At 47.7% G+C, this 20,799-nt stretch overlaps 1 protein-coding gene across 2 annotated transcripts in view; it reads left to right on the top strand.

Annotated features, from left to right (window-relative positions):
- Positions 1–14,873, top strand: part of Colec11 (collectin subfamily member 11) — a 29,232-nt gene extending 14,359 nt beyond the window's left edge. The window contains exons 4-7 of one of the 2 annotated variants that reach the window (XM_028768821.1): positions 10,045–10,116; positions 13,189–13,242; positions 13,700–13,795; positions 13,984–14,873. In XM_028768821.1, coding sequence (XP_028624654.1) covers positions 10,045–10,116; positions 13,189–13,242; positions 13,700–13,795; positions 13,984–14,375 — 614 coding nt within the window. In that variant the 3' untranslated portion in view covers positions 14,376–14,873. Of the gene's footprint in view, positions 1–10,044; positions 10,117–13,188; positions 13,243–13,699; positions 13,796–13,965 lie in introns of both variants that reach the window. The other variant, XM_028768820.1, reaches the window with a different exon arrangement.
- The last annotated feature ends 5,926 nt before the right edge of the window (positions 14,874–20,799 follow it).

Genomic DNA, 20,799 nt, shown 5'->3' with positions numbered 1-20,799 from the left:
GGGAGGGGAGGGGAGGGGAGGGGAAGGGAAAGGAGGGAATGGGAGGGGGAGACCCTGAGAAAGACTTTTTAAAGACTTTATAAGGTTAAGGGGAGTTACATGGTTTGACCTGTGTCCAAGAGTGGGTTCATATTTGGATAGACAAGCAGGCACTTCCATGTCTTGTTAAGCAGTAAATGTTACAGCAGGAATCATTGTTCTTGATTTAGGCCATGTGGGGTGAGATGCGTAGGCTCTAGGTGTGTGTGTGTGTGTGTGTGTGTGTGACACATCACAGGTACTGGAGTCTGATTGTTAATGTAGAATTTCCGACTCTCTTCTTTGAGACAGACTCTCATGTATCACAGGCTGGCCTTGAACTTGCTATGTGACTGAGGATGACTTTGAAATCATCCTCCTGCTTCAGCCTCCTGAGTGCTGGGGTTAAGGGCATGCAGCATCACACCTGGTGAACTGGCTACTTTTCCTGGTGTCATGACAGGACACTCTGACCAAAGCAACTCTAGGAAGGATTGATTTCGACTCACACTTTGAGGTTAAAGTCTGTCATCTCTCACACTGGCAGAGTTTGAAGCTGCCTTTAGGTCACCCACCACTACTTAAATAGCCTGGTCTTAGCTGGAGACCCCAGGAGGTGGACCTGTTAGTGACTGGCACCTTCAAAGGATGCTGGGACAGGTGCTCGGTGAGTGCCACAGTTGAGCAGCGTCTCACCATTTCTTTTTATTCTTGACACTCTCGCAGCAGGTGGACAATGGGGACAGATATACATCGCCCTAAATTTTGTGTCTCTGGGGCTCAGCCTAACACTGGCACCCCGAAAGCCTTTTTCAGTTGTTTGAACGTATCTTGAGATTTAACATCTTTAAGTCTCTTTGAACTCCCTGGGTGATCTCAGCTCTGGCTGAGGGCCCTGTCTGTGTGTATCCCCTGATCCCCCCACAACCTCTGGAAGGCACTGATGTTAGCTTGTATTAATAATAGGTCTAGGTGCTGCTGCTGCTGTAGGCAGCATTTCCTAGGGCAGTGGGCTTGGTTTGGACAGCTCAGCTTCCACCAGATGTAACTTGTGCCCACCCGGGGGCTGGTCTGGAGGAAGTGGCTGACTTGCTGAGTGAGCAGACTCCTGCCAAGGGGAAGCCTGCTGGTGAATCGAGAGTTTACTGAAACAAAGCCAGGCAGAGTGGAGCCAGCAGAATTGCCTGCTGTCATCTGCCCTTTATTGAGACAAGAACAGTATCTGCATTTCTGGGTGGCGTGCTGTGTGGCAGGCGCAGAGTGGCTCTGCTGATGTGACTTGATATGTGTGTGCTGTCCCAGATTTTTCTGTCTGGTTCCCAGATTTACGCTGTGACAAGAGCGGGTGGCTGCTCTATTCCCCTGCCATAGAGGCTGGGGCCCCTCCTGGCGCAGACAGTGGAGGGCAGCCGTGCTGGCACTGGGCTGTCATGAGCTGTGGTGCACGCTCCATCCTTCATAAAATCGCTGAGGAGGCTGAATTGCAAGTGCCCCCTTTGCCCCATCTCCACTTCAAAGGGCGCTGGTATCTTCATTAAAATTAATAAGAATCACGCACCTGCTGCGAGCTGCCCATCCGCTCCTATCTTCCTGCGTGTCTGGAGAACAAATGGGAGCCACCCCACTTCTCGTTAGAGTAATGGGCTGTAAGGACGGCAGGTCACAATGGCTCCCAGCATTCTGAGTGCCTCAGTAAGCTTCTCCCCTTAAAGGCACAGCCTCTAAACATGTCTCAGCACAGCTGACCTATCATGCATGTTGCACAAAGCTTGCCATCCTGTGGAGCAGCCAGAAGACCTTCCTGGAAGTAGGAAGGAAGTGCAAGCTTTTGTCAGAATCTCCTCCTGCAGGGGCTTTAGCCTTATAACCAGGACACCACTCTGCCCATGGAGCTAAAACAAGTCTGTGACCAAAAATGGAAGATGAGCAGTGTAGATGTCACAGAGGCTTTCATTCTTTCTTCTTCCTCAACACATCCAAATGATAGTATAGTCCCAGCAAGCAGCAGCCGATCCCATGTGCAGCTATGATGGTTGAGGGTCAGGTAGCAAAAGGTCCCCTCTGCTGCTTTGGGTAAGCTAACTCTGTGCTAAATACCTTTATCATCCTGGGTTGTGTAAGGATCAACTGTATGCTTATACACATGTGCTTACACACATGTATAGCATGTATATTCACACACATGCATTTGCATTGTATGTACATGTATATGCTTTTATGTGGACATGCATGCACACACAAACAACATATGCGTAAACTACTATTTGTATGTTTGTATGTCTGTATATAAGTATGCATATATAAAGTACCATGTGTTTGCATGTCCATATATATGTGAACATGTGTATATATGTACAAATAGTCTATGTATATATGTTTGTATTCATATGTATATTTGTGTGTATGTATGGTGTATGGCACAATGTATTTTTGTATGAACATACAAGTATGTGAATGAATCTACTTGTATGTATTTTATATATGTGCACACACATATTTTCATACACACATGTGAATATAGGTTTGAGGAGTTTTTATATATGCATAATTACATGTATGTATGATTATGAAGCATCTAGTTGTACTTGTACAGTCATGCTTATGTGTACTCTGTGTATGCATATTTGTATATGTGTGTTCTTGTTAGTTTGGTTTCTCTTGCTGTGATAAACAGTTTGATTTAGAGGAGAAAGTATATTTCAGCATACAGGTTACAGTCCATCATTGAGGAAGTGAGGGCAGGAACTCAAAGCAGAAGCCGGGAGGCTTGGACATCGGAGAAATTTCTGTATTTTTGGCTTGTTCTCCCATTTACTCACAGGCTCATGCTTAGCTGGCTTTCTTATATAGCCCAGGACCACCTGCCTATGGATAGTTCTGCCCACAGTGGGCTGGATTCACATGCATCAATCAATAAATCAAGACAGTGCCTCACAGACAAGTCCATAGGCCAGCCTGATCTAGACAACTTCACAGTTGAGGCTTTCCTCTCAGAGGACTCTAGGTTGTGTCAAATTGACAAAGGACAGTGTGTTTATGTTGCTGTGTCTGGAGTATGCATGTTCACCTGTGTATGCACCTGTGTCTAATATGCATGTGTGTGTATGCTGTGTGTGTGTGCTGTGTGTATGCTGTGTGTATGTATGTTTGTGTTGCTCAGCTCCAGATCTGACCTTACCAGATGTTCTGCTCCCTGCAGCTGCTCTTGTTCTGATGAGTCAGAGGAGGACTGGGGTAGGCCCAGAGATGTTCATGGGGTGGCACTGGCTCTGTCTGCCTAGCCCAGACTGTCTCACTGGCCTTCTTGTGAGTGTACCCAGTCTTCTCATGCTTGAGGTGCCATGGCTGGGGCCTAGTGGTCAGGCTGAAAGTTTGGGACAGAAGGAAATGGGGTGTGAGACAGGAAAGGTAGGGTTGTCTGACAGCCACTGGCCAATAGCCCTCATAATCAACAGTTACATCAGGACCCCAAGTGGCCATTGCTTGCTTTCCTATAGGCCTGGAAGACCATGAGCCTGCACAAGACCTTCAGCCCTGGTTCTTAGAAGCGTACCCTCCAGTACTTCCTGGGCCAATGAGGAGTAGGCTTGGGGTACCCTGTAGGTACCACTACAGAGGAAGTCTTGGGTAAAGTCCCCTGTCCAAGAGCTGAGGCATATTTGGAGCCCTGATGTAGAGTCAGGTGACATTGGTCTTGGTAGAATCTAGTCATTTGGTACCTGCCTATGATCTATGCATGCCACTCTGGCTTCCTGATACAGTGACCTGGGGTTCTGGGGACATTTAGGACCTCATTTGCAGGTGAGGAAACGGGTTTAAAGATGATTACAACTTATCCAAGGGCATGTGAATGTAAAGCTGGATGTGCTAGCTTGCATCTTTAATCCCTGCACTTGGGAGGCAGAGGCAGGTAAATCCTTGTGAGTTCAAGGCCAGCCTGGTCTACACAGTGAGTTCCAAGCCAGCCAGAACTCTTGTCAATGGAGACCTAGGACTTGGGTCTATCTGCATGTAGTTTATGCTTGGAATCATTGGACAATGGTATTTACTGGTTCGCTGTGTGACCTGTGGAAGTCACCTCCCTTTTGGGACTTGCTTCTGTGCTGGAGCAGAAGATAACTGGGTCAGTCAGCTTGTTGAAGAAGTTAGGTTGTTCTTCGTCCTAGACACATGCTTCCAGAACTAAGACTCAGACTCAAAATATATTTACAACTGCCTTGCTCATGTAGCTAGGCTCTTCTCTGATTAGACAATAACTTAAAATAACCCATTTATTCTAATCTACATGCTGGCTCATAGTTTGTTACCTGAGCTCAGGTACCATGTGTCTGTCTTATCACATCTTCTAGGCAAATCTCCTGCCTGGCTCTATCCCAGAATCTTTCTTGCCTTCCACCTTCTATTTCCTGCCTATAGGCTAAAGATTTATAATTGACAGGTGCCACATCCATACAGATACAAGGTATATTTTCTACACTTGTACTGCTGTGGAGAGCCACAGACTTGAACTCTGGAGATTTGTTTCATTGAGTGTTAGAGGCTGGAAACCCAAGGTTAAGGTGGAGCAGGGCTGTTCTCTACATGACTTGCAGACAACTGCCCTTTCCCCTATATCCCCATGCAGCCTGTCTTCTGTGCATATCCGGTGTTTCCTTTTATAATGCTACCAGTGCTGTTGGATCAGGGTCTGACCTATGACCTCAGTGAATACCCATGGCCTCTTTCTAGAGTCTTTTCTCAGGTCCTGCAGAGCAGGACTTCAGCACAAACTTTTTAGATGGACTGATTAGCTCATCAAAAGATGGAAGTGATGGGCTGGGATCAGTCAGTGAAGCACTTGGCCTGCAAGGGTGAGGATCTGAGTTCAGGCCTAGAGCCCATGTGAAAAAAACCAGGCACAGTGGCACAAACGTGTAATTCCAGTGCTGAGGATGCAGAGCCAGCCTAGCCCAATGCATATGTATGTGTATGTATATGTGTATGTCAGTGTGTGTGTGTGTATATATGCACAAACATACGAATATATACAAATATATACACATATACATACAAATACACACATACAATGATAATGATGTGGCATTGAGCTTAGTAGACCCACGTGAATGTACTGTCCTGTCATGACATACAAGAAGTATCTGCGTTTGTTCCTCAGGGATGTGAAAGGGAGCAGACCTACCCTGGGGTGCCATACACCTCACTGTAACCCCTCACTTGCTCCTTCTGTCTTCAAGGATTGGGTGGTAGGCGGTGGTGGACTCTCAGGTGTACTGATAGAAGCAAGGTCTAAGCCAGTCCTAGCTGGCTTTGGTGCCCATCAATCATTTGGGACTGTGTTAAAAGTGCAGGTGCACATGCACCTGGCCCTTGGGGCTGTCTATGTGGGTTGCCACACTTCTAGACACTTGAGTGACTCTGCATGTGATGATGAATGACTGTTGCTGGGGACATGTGTGTCCCACCTGCTATGTGCCAGGTGCAGTTCTGGGTAGTGTGCCTGTTTCTCCAGCATCCAACTAGGGGCATACTGCCAAGCCTGTTTCATAGGTGTAGACCCAGCACAGGGGCCACTGAGCCAAGCTCTGTGGTAGCACAGAGCCACTGAGCAAGGCCGTCAGGCATTGGAGTGGTGGTTGGGGAGAAGACAAATGGCTTGTTTGTGGGTGTTTTCTTTCAAAATCCTTTACTACAGGATTTCAGCTTCTTCTTATTTTAAAAAAGAGTCAATTTCTGTATATAAGTATTTTTCTTGAATGTATATATTCTACGTTCCATATGTGTGCCTGTTTCCAGAAGAAAGTGTCATATTATTTGGAATTGGAGTTATAGATGGTTGTGAGCTACCACATGGATTCTGAAAACTAAACCCAGGTTCACTGAAAGATGAACCAGTGCTTTTAACCACTGAGTCATTGTTCCAACCCCGTGTATTTTATATATATATATATTGGGACAGGGTCTCATTCTATCTTATTCTATAGCTCTGGCTGCCTTAAAACTTAACTATGCTGACTAGGCTGGCTTTGAACTCACAGGGTTTTACCTGCCTCTGCTTCCCAAGTGCTGGGATTAAAGATGGGAGCCACAGTATCCAGATTACATTTTTATTTTTATTTTTTTTTTTTGAGGCCAGGTTTCATGTAGTCCAGGCTGGTCCTGAAATTATATAGTCAAAGATGACCTTGGACTTCTGGTCTTCTTACAAATGCTAGGAGTGCAAGCATGTGCTACTATGCCAGTTTACACCGTGCTGGGGATTGAATTTGGAGCATAGTCCATCTTACCCAGTGCTCTCTCAACTAAGCCATACCCAGGTCCAGATTCCAGGCTTACAGAGGCGAAAACAAAGTCTCAGAGAGATTAAGCAATTTATCCAGGGTTACATAGCTGTGTAAGGTCAGAGAGGATGTGCAGACTTAGGGTTGTCTCACTCCTTGTCTCCCCAGACCTCGGCACATCTTAAACCAATGGCATCCATGTTATGTGCATTGTCCAGCACTCAGGGACCCAAGAGGCCCCCTAAAGGCTGCAAGCTGCTGCCTACACAGGCCAGCTGGCAGTGTTTGCTTTCTAGGGCTCCAAACTCCGCCTTCCTGTGTCCTTCACATCCTCTGTGGTGAGTTGCTGCTGTCTCCACTGTGTCCCGTTCTTCACACTCACTCTTCATTCCTGTGTTCCCTGATGGTAGGGCTTGGCGCCTACACTTCTCCAAGGACAGGAGCTGAATGTGATGCCAGCTGGTACCAGGAGCCAAGTGTCAACAGCAGCTTTGAATCCCTGCTCCTGTTGGGCTGTGAGGGTTAGAGATGGACTGAAGCCAAGTGTTCTCAAATCAGCCTCAGGTTGTGGCTGATTTACGACAGCCAGATTCAAGCTGGACTCTCACTGTGTGAACTCAGTCAGCGGACTGAGTAGTCGGACAGTAGAGTGCTAATTGATTATTACCTTAAGGTGGGAGTTTTGCTGGAAAGAAAAACAAAGTCACCCTGGGGCATTTGTGATGCAGGTGTTTTTCCTCCAGGGATTTTTGAGTCTCTTTATCCTGTCTGCCTGTCACCTCAGAGACCCAACCTTCTTCTACATTGTGTGCCTGGAAGACTGAGAAGGCAGAGCTGTGGTGTGACTTTTCCTCTACCACAGCCTTGAACCAGTTAGACCTTTCAAAGGAAAGCAGCCCCACAGAGGACAAGAGACCTCTGGATCCCTTCTCATCTTTTCCTACACAGCACACAACAGATTGTACATCCACACCCAGGAGCCTTGTGGTAGCAGACGGCAGATCTCCCAAGGTTTTGGGCATTTGGTGGGAACTAGTCTTTCCGGGATAAGATCTCTTTGGTTTTCATTTTTCTAGGATCCGTCATCTACCCAGACCCTGTCTGTCTGGGGATGTGGCAAGCCTGGGTGTTGGAATGACAAACCCGTCTGCTCTTTATGCACAAGAGCAGTGCAGGGGGAAGCGGTGGAGAGTCCGCAGGTGGCAGACGGGCAAGCTGAACCTTAGATTTCCCAAATACACGACGTGAACTTGGGCTGGGCAGGTCAGCTCGGGCTGGCTTTTGGGAACAGTGGCCCTGGACTCCTGCATGTGGGGAGCTGCTGTGTTCCCACCTCTACTGTGGGCTTTCAGTGGGTCATTTTGACATGTCTAATCTGTAGCATCCATGCTTTATGCAGCCAAAGACAGCGTTATTAAAACAGCAGCTATTTTTGTGATTTCCTTAAGAACTCAACTGCATGGTCTAGCATGAACTATGCTGATGTCAGTGGAGTCTGAGGATTTCAAAAGATTGGGCACAATTCCTAAAGTCTCCCTTTCTTTTCCTGTTCTTTAACTCACTGATAAAGGTACTGATTGACGTCCTGATAGGTCTGCTGCCTGCCCTGGTCTCAGCCCTTCTCCCTTCTGAACACCCTCCCCCTGTCCCCTGTAGGGCTTCATGGAACTGCTCCTGAGCCTGCCTCCCATCTTTTCTGGTTCCCTCTGATCCCCCTACATTCCTCCTTTACCAGTGTCAAGCCCTATTCTTCCCCCAAGTTATACCCACTGCCTTTCTTACCGCTTGTCTCCAAGGTAAGAGAGCCCAGAGCCCTCTCTGGCTTTCCTAGTTTTAGGATGACCCACTCTACATCTGGGTACCCAGGCTGGAAGCCTTGACCTCACCTCATATCCCAACACTGAGGTGCTGTCAACTCCCAGACACTTGACAGTTAGGAAGCTTCTTTTCAGTCTCCTAGATGCTGTCTGGCTACCCACCAGCTGGCCTCTGTGCTTGTCTTGTTCATTTTCAAGCACAGCCAGGTTTCCCAACCAAGCATCTCTCCCCTTCTTTCTGACTCTCTGGTTGTCCCTACTGCTCCATGGCTGCATTTGAGTCTCTCAAATGCCCTCCCCCAGCCTCCAGATGGGTCAGGGCCCCTGGTTTGGGCCACCTCAGTGCCTCTTTACTCTCCATCAGTTGTACCTCTTCTCTAGGTTGTAATTGCTGGATTGTCCCCTGTACCCTCAGCTCATATTCTGTACCCTGCTGGACCAGTGGCTTGTTCTGCTCTTCCACCCACAGAGACTTCACACAACTCCATCCCCTGGCACCAGGAGAGTAGAATGGTTTTCAAATCAGCAGATCATGGCTCTTGATATGGTTCTGCTGGACTTTCAGAGTCCAACCTGGTCAAGTCATGTAATCTTAGAATTGTCTCTGTGCAACGGATCAGTTTTAGAAGCAGTGAAGGAGAATTCCACGTGCATGGATGTGCTTCGCAAACAAGTCCTTTGTTCTCATGCTCTTCCCATGGATGGTGTGTTTTCTGGTCAGCTGTGGCTCACTGGAGCCAGTGCTCTGTCCTCTGGACTCCATCTGATTTACACTGAGGGAACATCTCCAGTATGGGGGAATGCTGTCCTATCAGGTGCCTCATCAGCACACAGTGCAGTCCTCCCGCCTGTCTGTCTTGAGAGTGTCCATTTGTCTCAGTGACCCTAGGGATGACAGAAGATCAAAAAACTGTGGCATCTTGACCACCCATGAGCCTTTCCATCGTGAAGTTAGTACCTGTCTCTTCCTCAGGGTTTTGCTGTATGTTTGCTTTCTACTTGTGCTTTGGTGTCTCACCAGTAGGAGTACCAAAAGGTTATGAGGAGTATCACCAAGGGAGCAAGGATACTCAGGGAAGGAGAAATGTCTTCTGCCTTGATTTGTTGTGGACCTGGGGGAGGATAGCTGGTCTTAGGTGTGTAGCTTTATTTCAGTGATTAGTGTTCTCTGGGGTCAGATAAGGCCAGCCACTGCTCTATCTTGCAATGGATGAGGGATAGCAGAAGGATTGGAGGCCTTGTGGGACGAGAGTGAATCCTTGCTGACAGGAAGCAGTCTTAAGTCATGTAGCATTCTGGTCACATCTCCTCATGCCATATGTCTCCTGCAAAGCCACTTTCAAATGCAACCTGAGGTGCCCAGGGCTTTGTTGTTCCCAAGAGCATCTAGCTGTGTCTTTATTCCAGAGGGATGCTTTTGGTTTGGGTGTGAGAAGCTTGGGAGACACCACTGAGCTAGGATACAGGACAAGGACCTGCCCTTCCTGATCCAGGCTCAGAGGAGAGCTGGTCTAGACTGAGTGACTCAGGAGTGCTGGTCTGTCCTCCTCCATTCTGCCATCTGAGTGACTTATCGCCTCTTTTGGAAACAAAACCAGCGAGGAGTCATCCTGTGACAGTCTTATGTGCCCTTGAAGAGCCTGTACTTTGTGAAGTCTCTTCTTGTGTGCATGTGTGCACATGTGTGATGGTGAGGAGGGAGCACCCTCATATGTGGATATTTGATGTGGAGGAGGCGTGCCGAATTACCCGTGCACTATATGATAAAGAAGAGGAGGTGCTTAGATTGTCTGTGCATTTGTGATGGTGAAAGGGAGGGGTGTTCAATCACATCTGTGTGTGTGTGTGTGTGTGTGTGTGTGTGATGGTGAGGAAGGGCCATGTTAGATCTCTCTTGCATCAATCAACTTTGACCTTATTCTTTTCTACAGGAGACATGGGGGACAAAGGACAGAAAGGCACTGTGGGCCGCCATGGAAAAATTGGTCCCATTGGCGCAAAAGGTATTTGCAACACACATCTCTCCCTGTATTCCCCGCTTGGCTCAGGGTGTCTGAGAACAGCCACTGACTGTGCCACTTTGGCTGGAGCTCCTGTTTTCATGTGTCACCCTGATAAACTCTGTCGCTGTATTCTCACTCCAGGGAAACCAAAGGGATTGCTGGGTCTGTGAGCATCAGGGTGGGTGGAGTCACACCAGCCTGCAGCACTTACAGAGCAGAGCATTTAACCTCCTGGATGCTGGACCCAGATCCTAAATCTTCAGCTCCAGCTTCCCTAACAAGCATGATGAAATGATGAGAGACTCACATGGTCAGGATGGGTTGTGTCATGAATTCACTCCACCCTCTGGCTCAGTTTCCCAGTCGTTTGAGACTGTGGAATGATTCTCTGCCTGAACAAAGCATAGTGTGTCAGATTGGAAACTCCAGTGTCAGGCAGCACCTGATGCTACATGTGGTTTGTGTAACTTTGACAGGTTAGGACTCCCTCCCTGTGGCTAGGACATGAGGTATAAGGGAGTTAGCGGATAGCTGAATACTGTACTGTCCTGTTTTATGTCCTTTGGTTGGCATTCAGTCAATAGACATGTTCTGAGCACATGGACCGAAGGGGATAAGATGGTCACATAGCTTCCTGTGGGGTCTCATTGAGGTTGGCCTGGAGTCCTGTTGGGGTTTGGCCATGAGGAGACTGAGCTTCGGTGCCCAGTGGCTGGTAAAGAGCTCTGCTGGCAATCAGAGGCAGTAAAGGAATTTGGCTACAGTCGTCCCAGCTCTGTCTCCTGGGTTCTTGTACTAGAGCAGGTTGGCTATTGGCCAGAAGAAGTCTTGGTTTGAAGTCTGAGCTGTGAGTCAGTTTGGGTGGTTTGTTCTGATGCATGCCATGGATCTGCTGCAGCCCTGTGCTGCCTTTTCAGAAAGAGACCATTGACCCGGTGTGTTGGGAGGTGGGCTCTCAGCTGTCTCTTCTCCAGGATGGACCTGGTATCAGACATCATCTGGATAAGCTCAGAGTGCTGAGGGATATCGTTCTGATGAGCATGGAGTATTGAGGGACTTGCAAGCTACAAAACCTTTACAGAATCAAGATAAAGTATCAATCTCATAAAAACTGCCATTTCAACTGTTCCAGCTGCACAGTTCAGTGGTGCCAACACATTCGCAATGTGATGCAACCGTGCCCGTTGCTTCCAAAAGCTTTTTATCGCCCCACGGAGACGCTGCACCATTAAGCAGTAACTCTCCCTCCTCCCCAGCTCTGACAACCCAGAGTCTGCTTTTTGTCTCTGTGAATTTGCCCATCCTACGTATTATACAATGGGGTTCGCCTTGTGTGGCCATCTTGTTCCTCTTAGTGCTCTCCAAATTTATTGTGTAGCAGTTGTCAAAATTCCCTTATTTTAAGACTGAATAACACCTACTTTTTAGATTAACCACGTTTTTGATTTTCTAAGTATTCTGAGAATTCCTTCTCTGAGGAGACATAAATGATGTCTATCCCTTCCTCCTAAGGTCCCAACAACAAACTAAAGTTCTATCCCACCAAATTCAACCTCGAGGACAAGTGGATTTATTGGGCTTATAAGACAGGGGTTACTTGCAGAACTATGGGGGAACCCTAAAGCAGTGACACTGAAAAGTCACAGTGATGGAGTCCTCCCTTCTATGGAAAGTTAACCTTTCCTAGCCTACATTCTCTGATACTCCTGAGACCCCAAGACTCCAAGATCACACAAAGTCAGGGAAGAACTACATGTAAATGGCTGGCAGGGTCCAATGGCCCTCCCCATCCTCCCATTAGTCATGATCTGATGGCATCTTGCAAGTAGGCACAACTGGTGTGACGAAGATGGTGGGTGATTTGCTCAGAAGACTGTGTTCTGTGCTACAGTCTCCCAGGCCATCTGTCCCTATTGGCTGCTGTGGACAATGTCACAAGCAAGGGGAAGACAGAAGGAATGTGTATTCTTTTCTACACAGCGTGTGTGCTGGGCACATCTCCAAGTCTCATATGGAGACCAGGACCACTCTTATTTGGCTTTGATTATTTGATTGGCTTTGTCTCTGGGTGAGGCTGTCTTCTTGGGTCTGGTCAGGCTGAGGTTCTGATAGTCTTCCCCCTGACAGAACACAGAGGAGTGAGTTGGGCAGAGGCTGCCTAAATGCTTCCCTCCTTATGCAAATGTACTGTGAATCTTCAGATGTGGGGTCCTTTGTGGAGACAGTTCTGTACGTTAGGGATTCTAAAATGACTGATATAGGCATATAACACACAGGCAGACAGACAGACAGATACACACACACACACACACACACACACACACACACACACGGTTTGATCTCACAGTGGCTGGACAGCTCCATTGCTCTCTGTGTTCTATACTATTGTGTGTGTGTGTGTGTGTGTGTGTGTGTGTGTGTGTGTGTGTGTGTTGAGATTGATGGCAAGGGTTAGGAGGCTTGACCTACCTACCAAAAGGTTAGGCAGGAGTCCTGGTATTTGGTCCTTCTGTGACACTACACTATCTGGAACAGATCCAGAGGAACTTGGGTTACAGCTTGGGATTGTCAGTGTGCAAGTTTGACAAAGAGAACTTCCTGACTCTGGCTATCCATAAGTTCACCCCACCTCCCATTTTATGTTCATCTAGATTTTCCTGTTGTACTGACAGACCTAAAGCTGGCCTACTCTCACCTGCTCATGGTGTTAATTAATCACACAGTGTTGCCTGTAAAACACTCCCTCAGGGGAGGAGTCAGAGCTGACTTCCAGTATGTCATTGGTTGCTTCCCTAAATCCCACAAAATGCAAGTGTCCATATTTATAAGCAGCCTAAAGAGCTGTCTGCAGAACGTGGTGATGGAGAGTGACGGAAATTGAACCCAGCACCTCAGACACGCTGTATAAACATACACTGAGCTACATTCTCAAATTCAGTAAATACGAGTTTTAACTTGACACATTTTAATTCAAGGGATACCCCCCTCCAAATGCTCAAGGGATACCCCCCCAAATGCTCGCTCAAGGGATAACCCCCCAAATGCTAACTTTAATTTTCTTTTTGCCTCTAGGTGAAAAAGGAGATTCTGGTGACATTGGACCCCCTGGTCCCAGTGGAGAACCTGGTATGACATAAAGGACCAGAGACTTTAAATAAAAATCTATTGAGTTTATACTTTAAAAACATACACTGTGGGGCTGGAGCGATGGTCCAGAGATTAAGAACACTGGCTGCTTTTCCAGAGTACCTGGCTTCAATTACTAGTAACCACAACAGTTTGTAACTCCAGTTCCAGGGCATCAGATGGCCTCTTTTGGCCTCTGGGTCACTGTAGACACATGGTGCACAGACATAATGCTGGCAAAACACACAAACACACAAACACACCTTCTCAGAGTTGTAGTTTGTCTGTAAGGCATTACTATGTGGTAGGCTCAGATTTACGTGCCCTAAGGGTTGGGACACTTGTCTCCTGATCCTTCTCTCAGTAGAATATGCATCTGGTGTGTGTGTGTGTGTTTGTGTGTTTGTACTCTTCTTTTCCAAAACCAGTCCTGTGCATAACAGGTTGCTTCTCACAGGTATTCCGTGTGAGTGCAGTCAGCTGAGGAAGGCTATTGGGGAGATGGACAACCAGGTCACTCAACTGACGACTGAGCTAAAATTCATAAAAAATGGTACGTTAGATTGAGGCCTTCCCCTTCCCTCCTCCCCACCTCCCCCTCCTCCCCGAAGCTGGACAGCAGTGGCTTCCATGTGCTGCTCAGTGCCCACCGCCTTGCCTGTGGCTGTGGTGTAGTGGAGTTCGTGGAGTTTGTTTATAGAAATGCAAGTGCTGGCCTTTCAGCACTTCCCTCCCCTGCAGCTGTTGCCGGTGTGCGTGAGACCGAGAGCAAGATATACCTGCTGGTGAAGGAGGAAAAGCGGTATGCAGATGCCCAGCTGTCCTGCCAAGGCCGAGGAGGCACACTGAGCATGCCCAAAGACGAGGCAGCCAATGGCCTGATGGCTTCCTACCTGGCACAGGCTGGCCTGGCCCGCATCTTCATCGGCATCAATGACCTGGAGAGAGAGGGTGCTTTCGTGTACTCGGACCGCTCCCCCATGCAGACCTTCAACAAGTGGCGCAGCGGAGAGCCCAACAACGCCTATGATGAAGAGGACTGTGTGGAGATGGTGGCCTCAGGTGGCTGGAATGATGTGGCCTGCCACATTACCATGTACTTCATGTGCGAGTTTGACAAAGAGAACTTGTGAGTGCCGCCAGGAGAGCCGGTCATCCGAAGCCCACCTTTTATAGACACCAGCGGCCACAAGCTACCCCTGAGCACCAGTCACCATGTCTGCCGGTTCCTTTCCGCATGGAAATGCGGAGCCTCATTAACGGTTGGAAAGGTCTGTTTGAACCATAGGAGGGGAGAAACCTTGTTTCCGGTGCTGTTCTGCATAGGTGGCGTATTATCACCCGTGTCAGACGTTCATTATGGGTAGCCACTCAGAAGGATGCTGTGAAGCTCTTGCTTTGGTCCAGCCACAAAACATGGTCAATGTTGCAGCAGCCAGCAAACAGTGGCTTTGGGGCAGGAGTTGCGACCCACCCTATAAATTATACAAAGCATACCCCGGTGGTGACCAATGTTTCCATAGGTTACTCTGTCACATAGATTCCTTTCACTATTGTCCAGGTAGGAGTACTGTTGCTCTGCTTCAAGCCCCATATTTCAGGAAAACAAATAAATCCTCTGATTTCTGCTATGGAATGTGTAGTTCTATCTCCTTCATTAGCTGGGTTATCTATTGCTGAGGATAAAGTGAATCATCCTGAAACACAGTGACCTAGAATACTTACCACCACGAGGTGTCTGTGGGCCAGGGATTCACGTAAGGCTCAGACGGTCTGTCACAGTGAGAGCCAGGTCACACTATTGATTTGACAGGGTTCCACTCCTCTGAGGCTGTAAAGTGGAGAGCCTCGGTTTCTCACTGGCTGATGGGGAGCAGAGGCCACCACAGTCTTTGTTGGCTGCAGGTCCCTCTAAGGCACAGCTCAAAAAAACAACAACAACAAAACAACAACAACAACAACAAAACGGCTGGAGGAGTGATCAGAGCAGTGGGGGGGGGCCGGAGCCCTAGAGATCAAAGCCACACCCATCCTGACCTGGCCTTGGGCCACAGCCTTCAGTCTTTGCAGCATTCTGCTTATTATAATAGGCTCTGGCCCATGTAAGGGAACACTAGGGACTGGAGCTCTGGGAACTTGATTAATAACCTTTTTTTGTTTGTTTGTTTTGTTTTGTTTGTTTGTTTTTTTGAGACAGGATTTCTCTATATTTCTCTGGCTGTCCTGGAACTCACTCTGTAGACCAGACTGGCCTCAAACTCAGAAATCCGCCTGCCTCTGCCTCCCAAGTGCTGGGATTAAAGGCGTGTGCCACCACTGCCCGGCATAATAACCCTTTTATATGTCAGAATCTTTAGTATATAAAAAATTTAATCATTACATGCAACCCAACTTGAGATGGGGAAGAGAACAAGTTATGGTAATAGCCTCCTGGGGCAGCTGGTCTTTCTGTGTGTCCTCTAGGAAGGTCCTTGCTGCTCTATGAGCTCTCTCTCTCTCTCTCTCTCTCTCTCTCTCTCTGTTTTTTTGTTTTTGTTTTTTTCTCAAGAAAGGATTTCTTTTCTTTTTCTTTTTTGTTTCTTCAAGACAGGGTTTCTCTATATAGCCTCGGCTGTCTTGGAACTCACTCTGTAGACCAGGCTGGCCTCAAACTCAGAAATCCACCTGCCTCTGCCTCCCAAGTGCTGGGATTAAAGGCGTGTGCCACCACTGCCCCGCCAAGAAAAGATTTCTTAAGACAGGATTTCTTGGTTTAGGCCTAACTGTCCTTGAACTTGTTCCGCAGACCAGGCTGCCCTCAAACTCTCAGAGGTCCCCCTGCCCCTGTCTCTCAAGTGCTGGGATTAAAAGCATGTGCCATTACAGCCAGGCTGGATAATTTTCTTCTATTGGTGTGTGTGGGCAGGTGGGGGGAACTTCCCGATCATTGAACCCAGGGCCTTACACAGGTTTACCTGCTCTGTGCAGGCTTAGACTGCTCCATGAAGGACCTGCTCCGTGCAGTCTTAGACTGCTCCATGAAGGATGTTTCCATAGTGAGATAATTTGGAAGATGAAGTTGGAGTCTTCCTTGTATCTCGTCTCACAGCCACAGAAGAAAGATGGTGTGATGCTGGGAACCCGGGAGCGTGTTCCCACTGCAGTGTCCCAAAGGAAGTGTCTGCCTCTAGGGGAAAGGGTAGACATGTTGTTGCTCATTACGGTTGATCCAGGTCCCTAGAGTCAACCCCACTGTACGTTAGCTGCTGTGAGTGCTACTGCCACATGTTTTACTTGAGTCCCGTAGAGATGGAGTGTGGCTGTGAACAATGAAGTCCTTTGTCTCCAGGAATCTTGTGCTTCCTGTCAGCATCTATGATGCTGAGAAGGCTGACATGGTGGCTTGGAAGGGGGCATCTTAGACCTTCATAGTTTTTATTATCTATCATCTATCTATCTATCTATCTATCTATCTATCTATCTATCTATCATCTATCTATCATCTATCTATCTATCTATCTATCATCTATCTATCTATCTATCTATCTATCTATCTATCTATCTTTCATCTATCTATCTATCTATCCATCATCTATCTATCTATCATCTATCTATCTATCTATCTATCTATCTATCTATCTATCTATCATCTATCTATCTATCATCTATCTATCTATCTATCTATCCATCATCTATCTATCTATCTATCTATCTATCTACCTATCATCTATCTATCTAACATCTATTATATCCCCACTTTACTTCCCCTCCCCGCTCTCCTCCCAGTCCCTCCCTGTCACCTCCCCTCTTCTTCTCACCCCATCTACTCCTCCTTTCTCTTCAGAAAAGGACAGGTCTCCCAAGGATATCAAACAGCCATAGTATATCAAGTTGTAGCAAGACTAGGCAACTTCTTTCCTGTTAAGATGGAATAAGGCAACCCAGCAGGGCAAGAGGGTCCCAGAAGCAGGCAAAAGAGTTAGAGATATCCCTTACTCCCACTGCTAGGAGTTCCACAAGAAGACCAAGCTATACAACTGTAACATATGTGCAAAAGGCCTAGGTCAGACTCATGCAGGCTCCCTGGTTGGTGGCTCAGACTCTGTGAGCCCCTATGAGCCCAGGTTAATTGATTCTGTTTCACAGTTCTTTCTTTTTCTTTTTTTTTTCAAGACAGGGTTTCTCTGTGTAGCCCTGGCTGTCCTGGAACTCACTTGGTAGATCAGGCTGGCCTCGAACCCAGAAATCTGCCTGCCTCTGCCTCCCAAGTGCTGGGATTATAGGCGTGCACCACCACTGCCTGGCTGTTTCATAGTTCTTGACATAGGTTTTTTTGGAAATTTTTTTTTTTTGGAAGCTTCTTCAGGTACCATAATTTTATGCAGCATTATCTTCTAAGTAGAACAAACTACACCTTTATAAATCTAGTGTCTGATTGCAAAATCGCATCACAGTTAGGCTGTTTGACTGTTGCCATTCCCTTATAGCAGGCGTGGAGGGTTGTTGGCCTGAGTATCCAACCACTCTTGTCTTGCCAATTATACTCAATTCCATTCTAACTGTAAGTATCTTAGAGTCTCTGGGAAGAGCCAGATTGTGTGGTCTGAGAAAGGACTGGAAAAGAAGGCTGCGCCATCCATGCTGGATATACACTGTCCAGTTTGGCTGTTTTAGGATCACCTACACTCTTGCACATAACCCCTCACCCATTAAATTCATTAGTTTTCTGGCTTGAACTAGGGTGGGACTGAACTTTGCCATTGGGATCTTAGATGGGGGGAGGGGACTAGACATTCCCTAGCGTCCCCTTCACACCAGGGAGAAAATTCTTGTAACGTATGCGCTGAGAGGTTCATGGTTTGCTTGGGAGAGGAGGTTCCTGTCTTTGTAAGTGGGAAAACAGAATAAAGCAAAAGGGGCACAGAGATACTATCTGAGCCCCTGCTTCCTGTGACAGGATGTCAGAAGTCACCAGAAGCTGCTGCTTCTGTCTAGCTTTTGACCTGGAGAGGCCTGCCTTTCATCCTGATGGTCCTTCCCTTTGGCACCACCCCCACCAGTTCTGTTGCTCTGTGGGTTTGTTACTTGGCATTTCTTCAGGCATGTTCTGGCTCTAGTAGACCTGGCTGTTCAGCATCATAGCTCCATCCTCTCAAAGTGAGCCATGAGCCCGGGGAATGATGCCATGCCTGGGGGACAATGCTCTAGGCATGTCCTCAGAGGTTTCAGTCTTCATCTGACATAGCTGAGCCTGTGTCCATTTTCCCAAAGAAAGCAGAGCTCCCCCACCTCCATGTTCTGTTCATTAGAGTACTCTTCAGAAAAGACAAAGATTTAGGCTGGGGTGCAGCGGGTGTGAGCACCTTTGAGTATGTATGTGCACATTTTAATTATATATTAGTAGGAGGAGTGGAAACTCTTTTTGGTCTCTGAATCTACCTTATTCTACGAGTGGTTTGTCTCTCAATAGTCAGTGGTTTCCTTGTTCTGGCTTCTCTGAGGGTTGATGTCCTAGTCTGGGCTTTGAGGAACCCTGGGCTTCTCCCAGTGAGCTTACACGCTGTTTCCATAGGCTCCTCATCATGTGGAAATATTGGACATTATCTGAAGGAGAAACCAACCAAGAAGCTAAACTCCACAGTTATGATTTTGATTGGCAACTCTCCATTCAAGCCTGGTAGCTTTCTGCAGGAGAAGCAAGAGTGGGCCTGCTGAAGAAGGAGCGGCAAGCTAGGAACTCAGGGTGAAGGTGTCAGGGAGCATTCATGGATGGTCTAGCCTCATCCCTTATAAGTCTGCCTCTCAGCTGTCAGTGGGGAGAAAAGCATCCTTCTCCATCTTCCCTCTTAGGGGCAGAGTTGGCTGTCTAGTGGCTGGGCTGCCTTCAATGTGCTGAGTAACTTCTTGATATGCCAGTCAAATGGGAAAGAGACTCTACTCAGGTTTAGTTAAGCTTTCACAGTGTGCGAGCCTGCTCTGCTCAAGGTTGGGGTGGGAGATGGGGATGTTTTCAGACCCAAATGACTCCAGAGATCACTAAGGAGGTGTCTGCATCTCTCTGCTCACCTGTGGCATCTGCTGCCCATGAAATCTCTCCCTTGTCTTGTGTCCACCTATCCTGGAGGTGAGGATGAGCCTTGGAGTCCTCAGAGTGAGAGTGCATCCATAGAACCAGGTAGAGTCACCAGGGAAGCCCTAGTTCTTGGTACTTTTGGTGCCTGGAGTATCTTTATTTTCTTGTGCGGTGGGATCTGTCCTGGAGAATATCTTCCTGTGCAGTAGGCTGTCTGCCCTTCTTTCCCTCCTACCCTTCCCCACTCCAACATGAATGCCTTGCCTTGTCCTCTTGAAACCAACTTGAGTGAGCAGCTGCGTGTTCACAGCACCTGGCCCAGCCACATCCCAAGCTGGGATGAGCCATTTACATCCGCAGGGTGGGAATGTGAGTTATCTAAACTCTTTAGGCCCAGGGTTCCTCATTTGAGGGCCTTGTGAGGACTCCATGGGACAGTGCAGGCGAAGATGACTGAGTACACCATGGACATGTGGAGCGCCCGTTGAGAGTTAGTGATGATGATAACTTTGTACAGTCTTGTCCTGCAGTGGGTATGCAGCAGCATCTGGGACAGCGGTTCTCAGCACGTGGGTCGCGACCCCCTAGGGTTGTACCTCATATTTTACATTACAATTCATAACGGTAGCTAAATTACAGTTATGAAGTAACAACAAAATAATCTTATGGTTGGGGGTCACCACAACATGAGGATATGTATTAAAGGGTTGCAGCAGTAGGAAGGTTGAGAACCACTGGACTCGGATGTCTTATAAACTTACATTTTCATCCTAGGCTTGCAGCGGCATCTTTACCTAATTGGAACGGAAGGTAGATCAGAGATCTGCTCAGCACACTCCCTTCTACCTTTTGGGAGATTAGAAGTACCAGGCGCCTTGTCGTCTCCTCTGTTAAGCACCATTTAGGCAAATTTGTGTTAATATAAAACATAGCAACGGCGTTCTAGCCATTATTTGTACCTAGTAACGGACATTACATTAGGGTGACTATTTTGAAGCAGATCAGGTTGGGTACAAGCACCTGGGCTTGGAGCCAGACCTCTGTCCTGAATTCCCTTCCCGTGGTTCAGGAGGGAACCTCGGTTCAGACCGGAGGGCGGATAGGGGCGGGGCTGGCTGCGCAGCAGGGCTGTGGCAGCTCAGGCTAGAGTCGAGATTCATTAGGTGCCGCAGTGAGGCGTGACCGGAAAGCTGGCGTGGGTGTCCTCTTTAGAATCCTCTGAGGAGCACAGGCTGAGATAGATGAGCAAAGAGACAGCCTCGGGCGGTGGGTCAGGGGTGTCAATCCATGGTGCCACACTGCCCCCCAGTGGGAAAGATAGAGAAAGAGAAAGCCAGAGAAGTTTGCAGAGCTGGAGGATGTGAGGCACTAGCAAATATTCTCTGGTCTGTCGTCGGTCAGTCAGTCAGTCAGTCTGTCAGTCTGTCTGTATGTCTGTCTGTCTTCCTGCCCGCCCTTCTCTCTCTCTCTCTCTCTCTCTCTCTCTCTCTCTCTCTCTCTCTCTC

This window comes from Grammomys surdaster, unplaced genomic scaffold (assembly GCF_004785775.1).
Source record: "Grammomys surdaster isolate TR1022 unplaced genomic scaffold, NIH_TR_1.0 188, whole genome shotgun sequence".
NCBI lineage: Eukaryota > Metazoa > Chordata > Mammalia > Rodentia > Muridae > Grammomys > Grammomys surdaster.
This window is presented reverse-complemented; position numbering and strand designations above follow the sequence as displayed.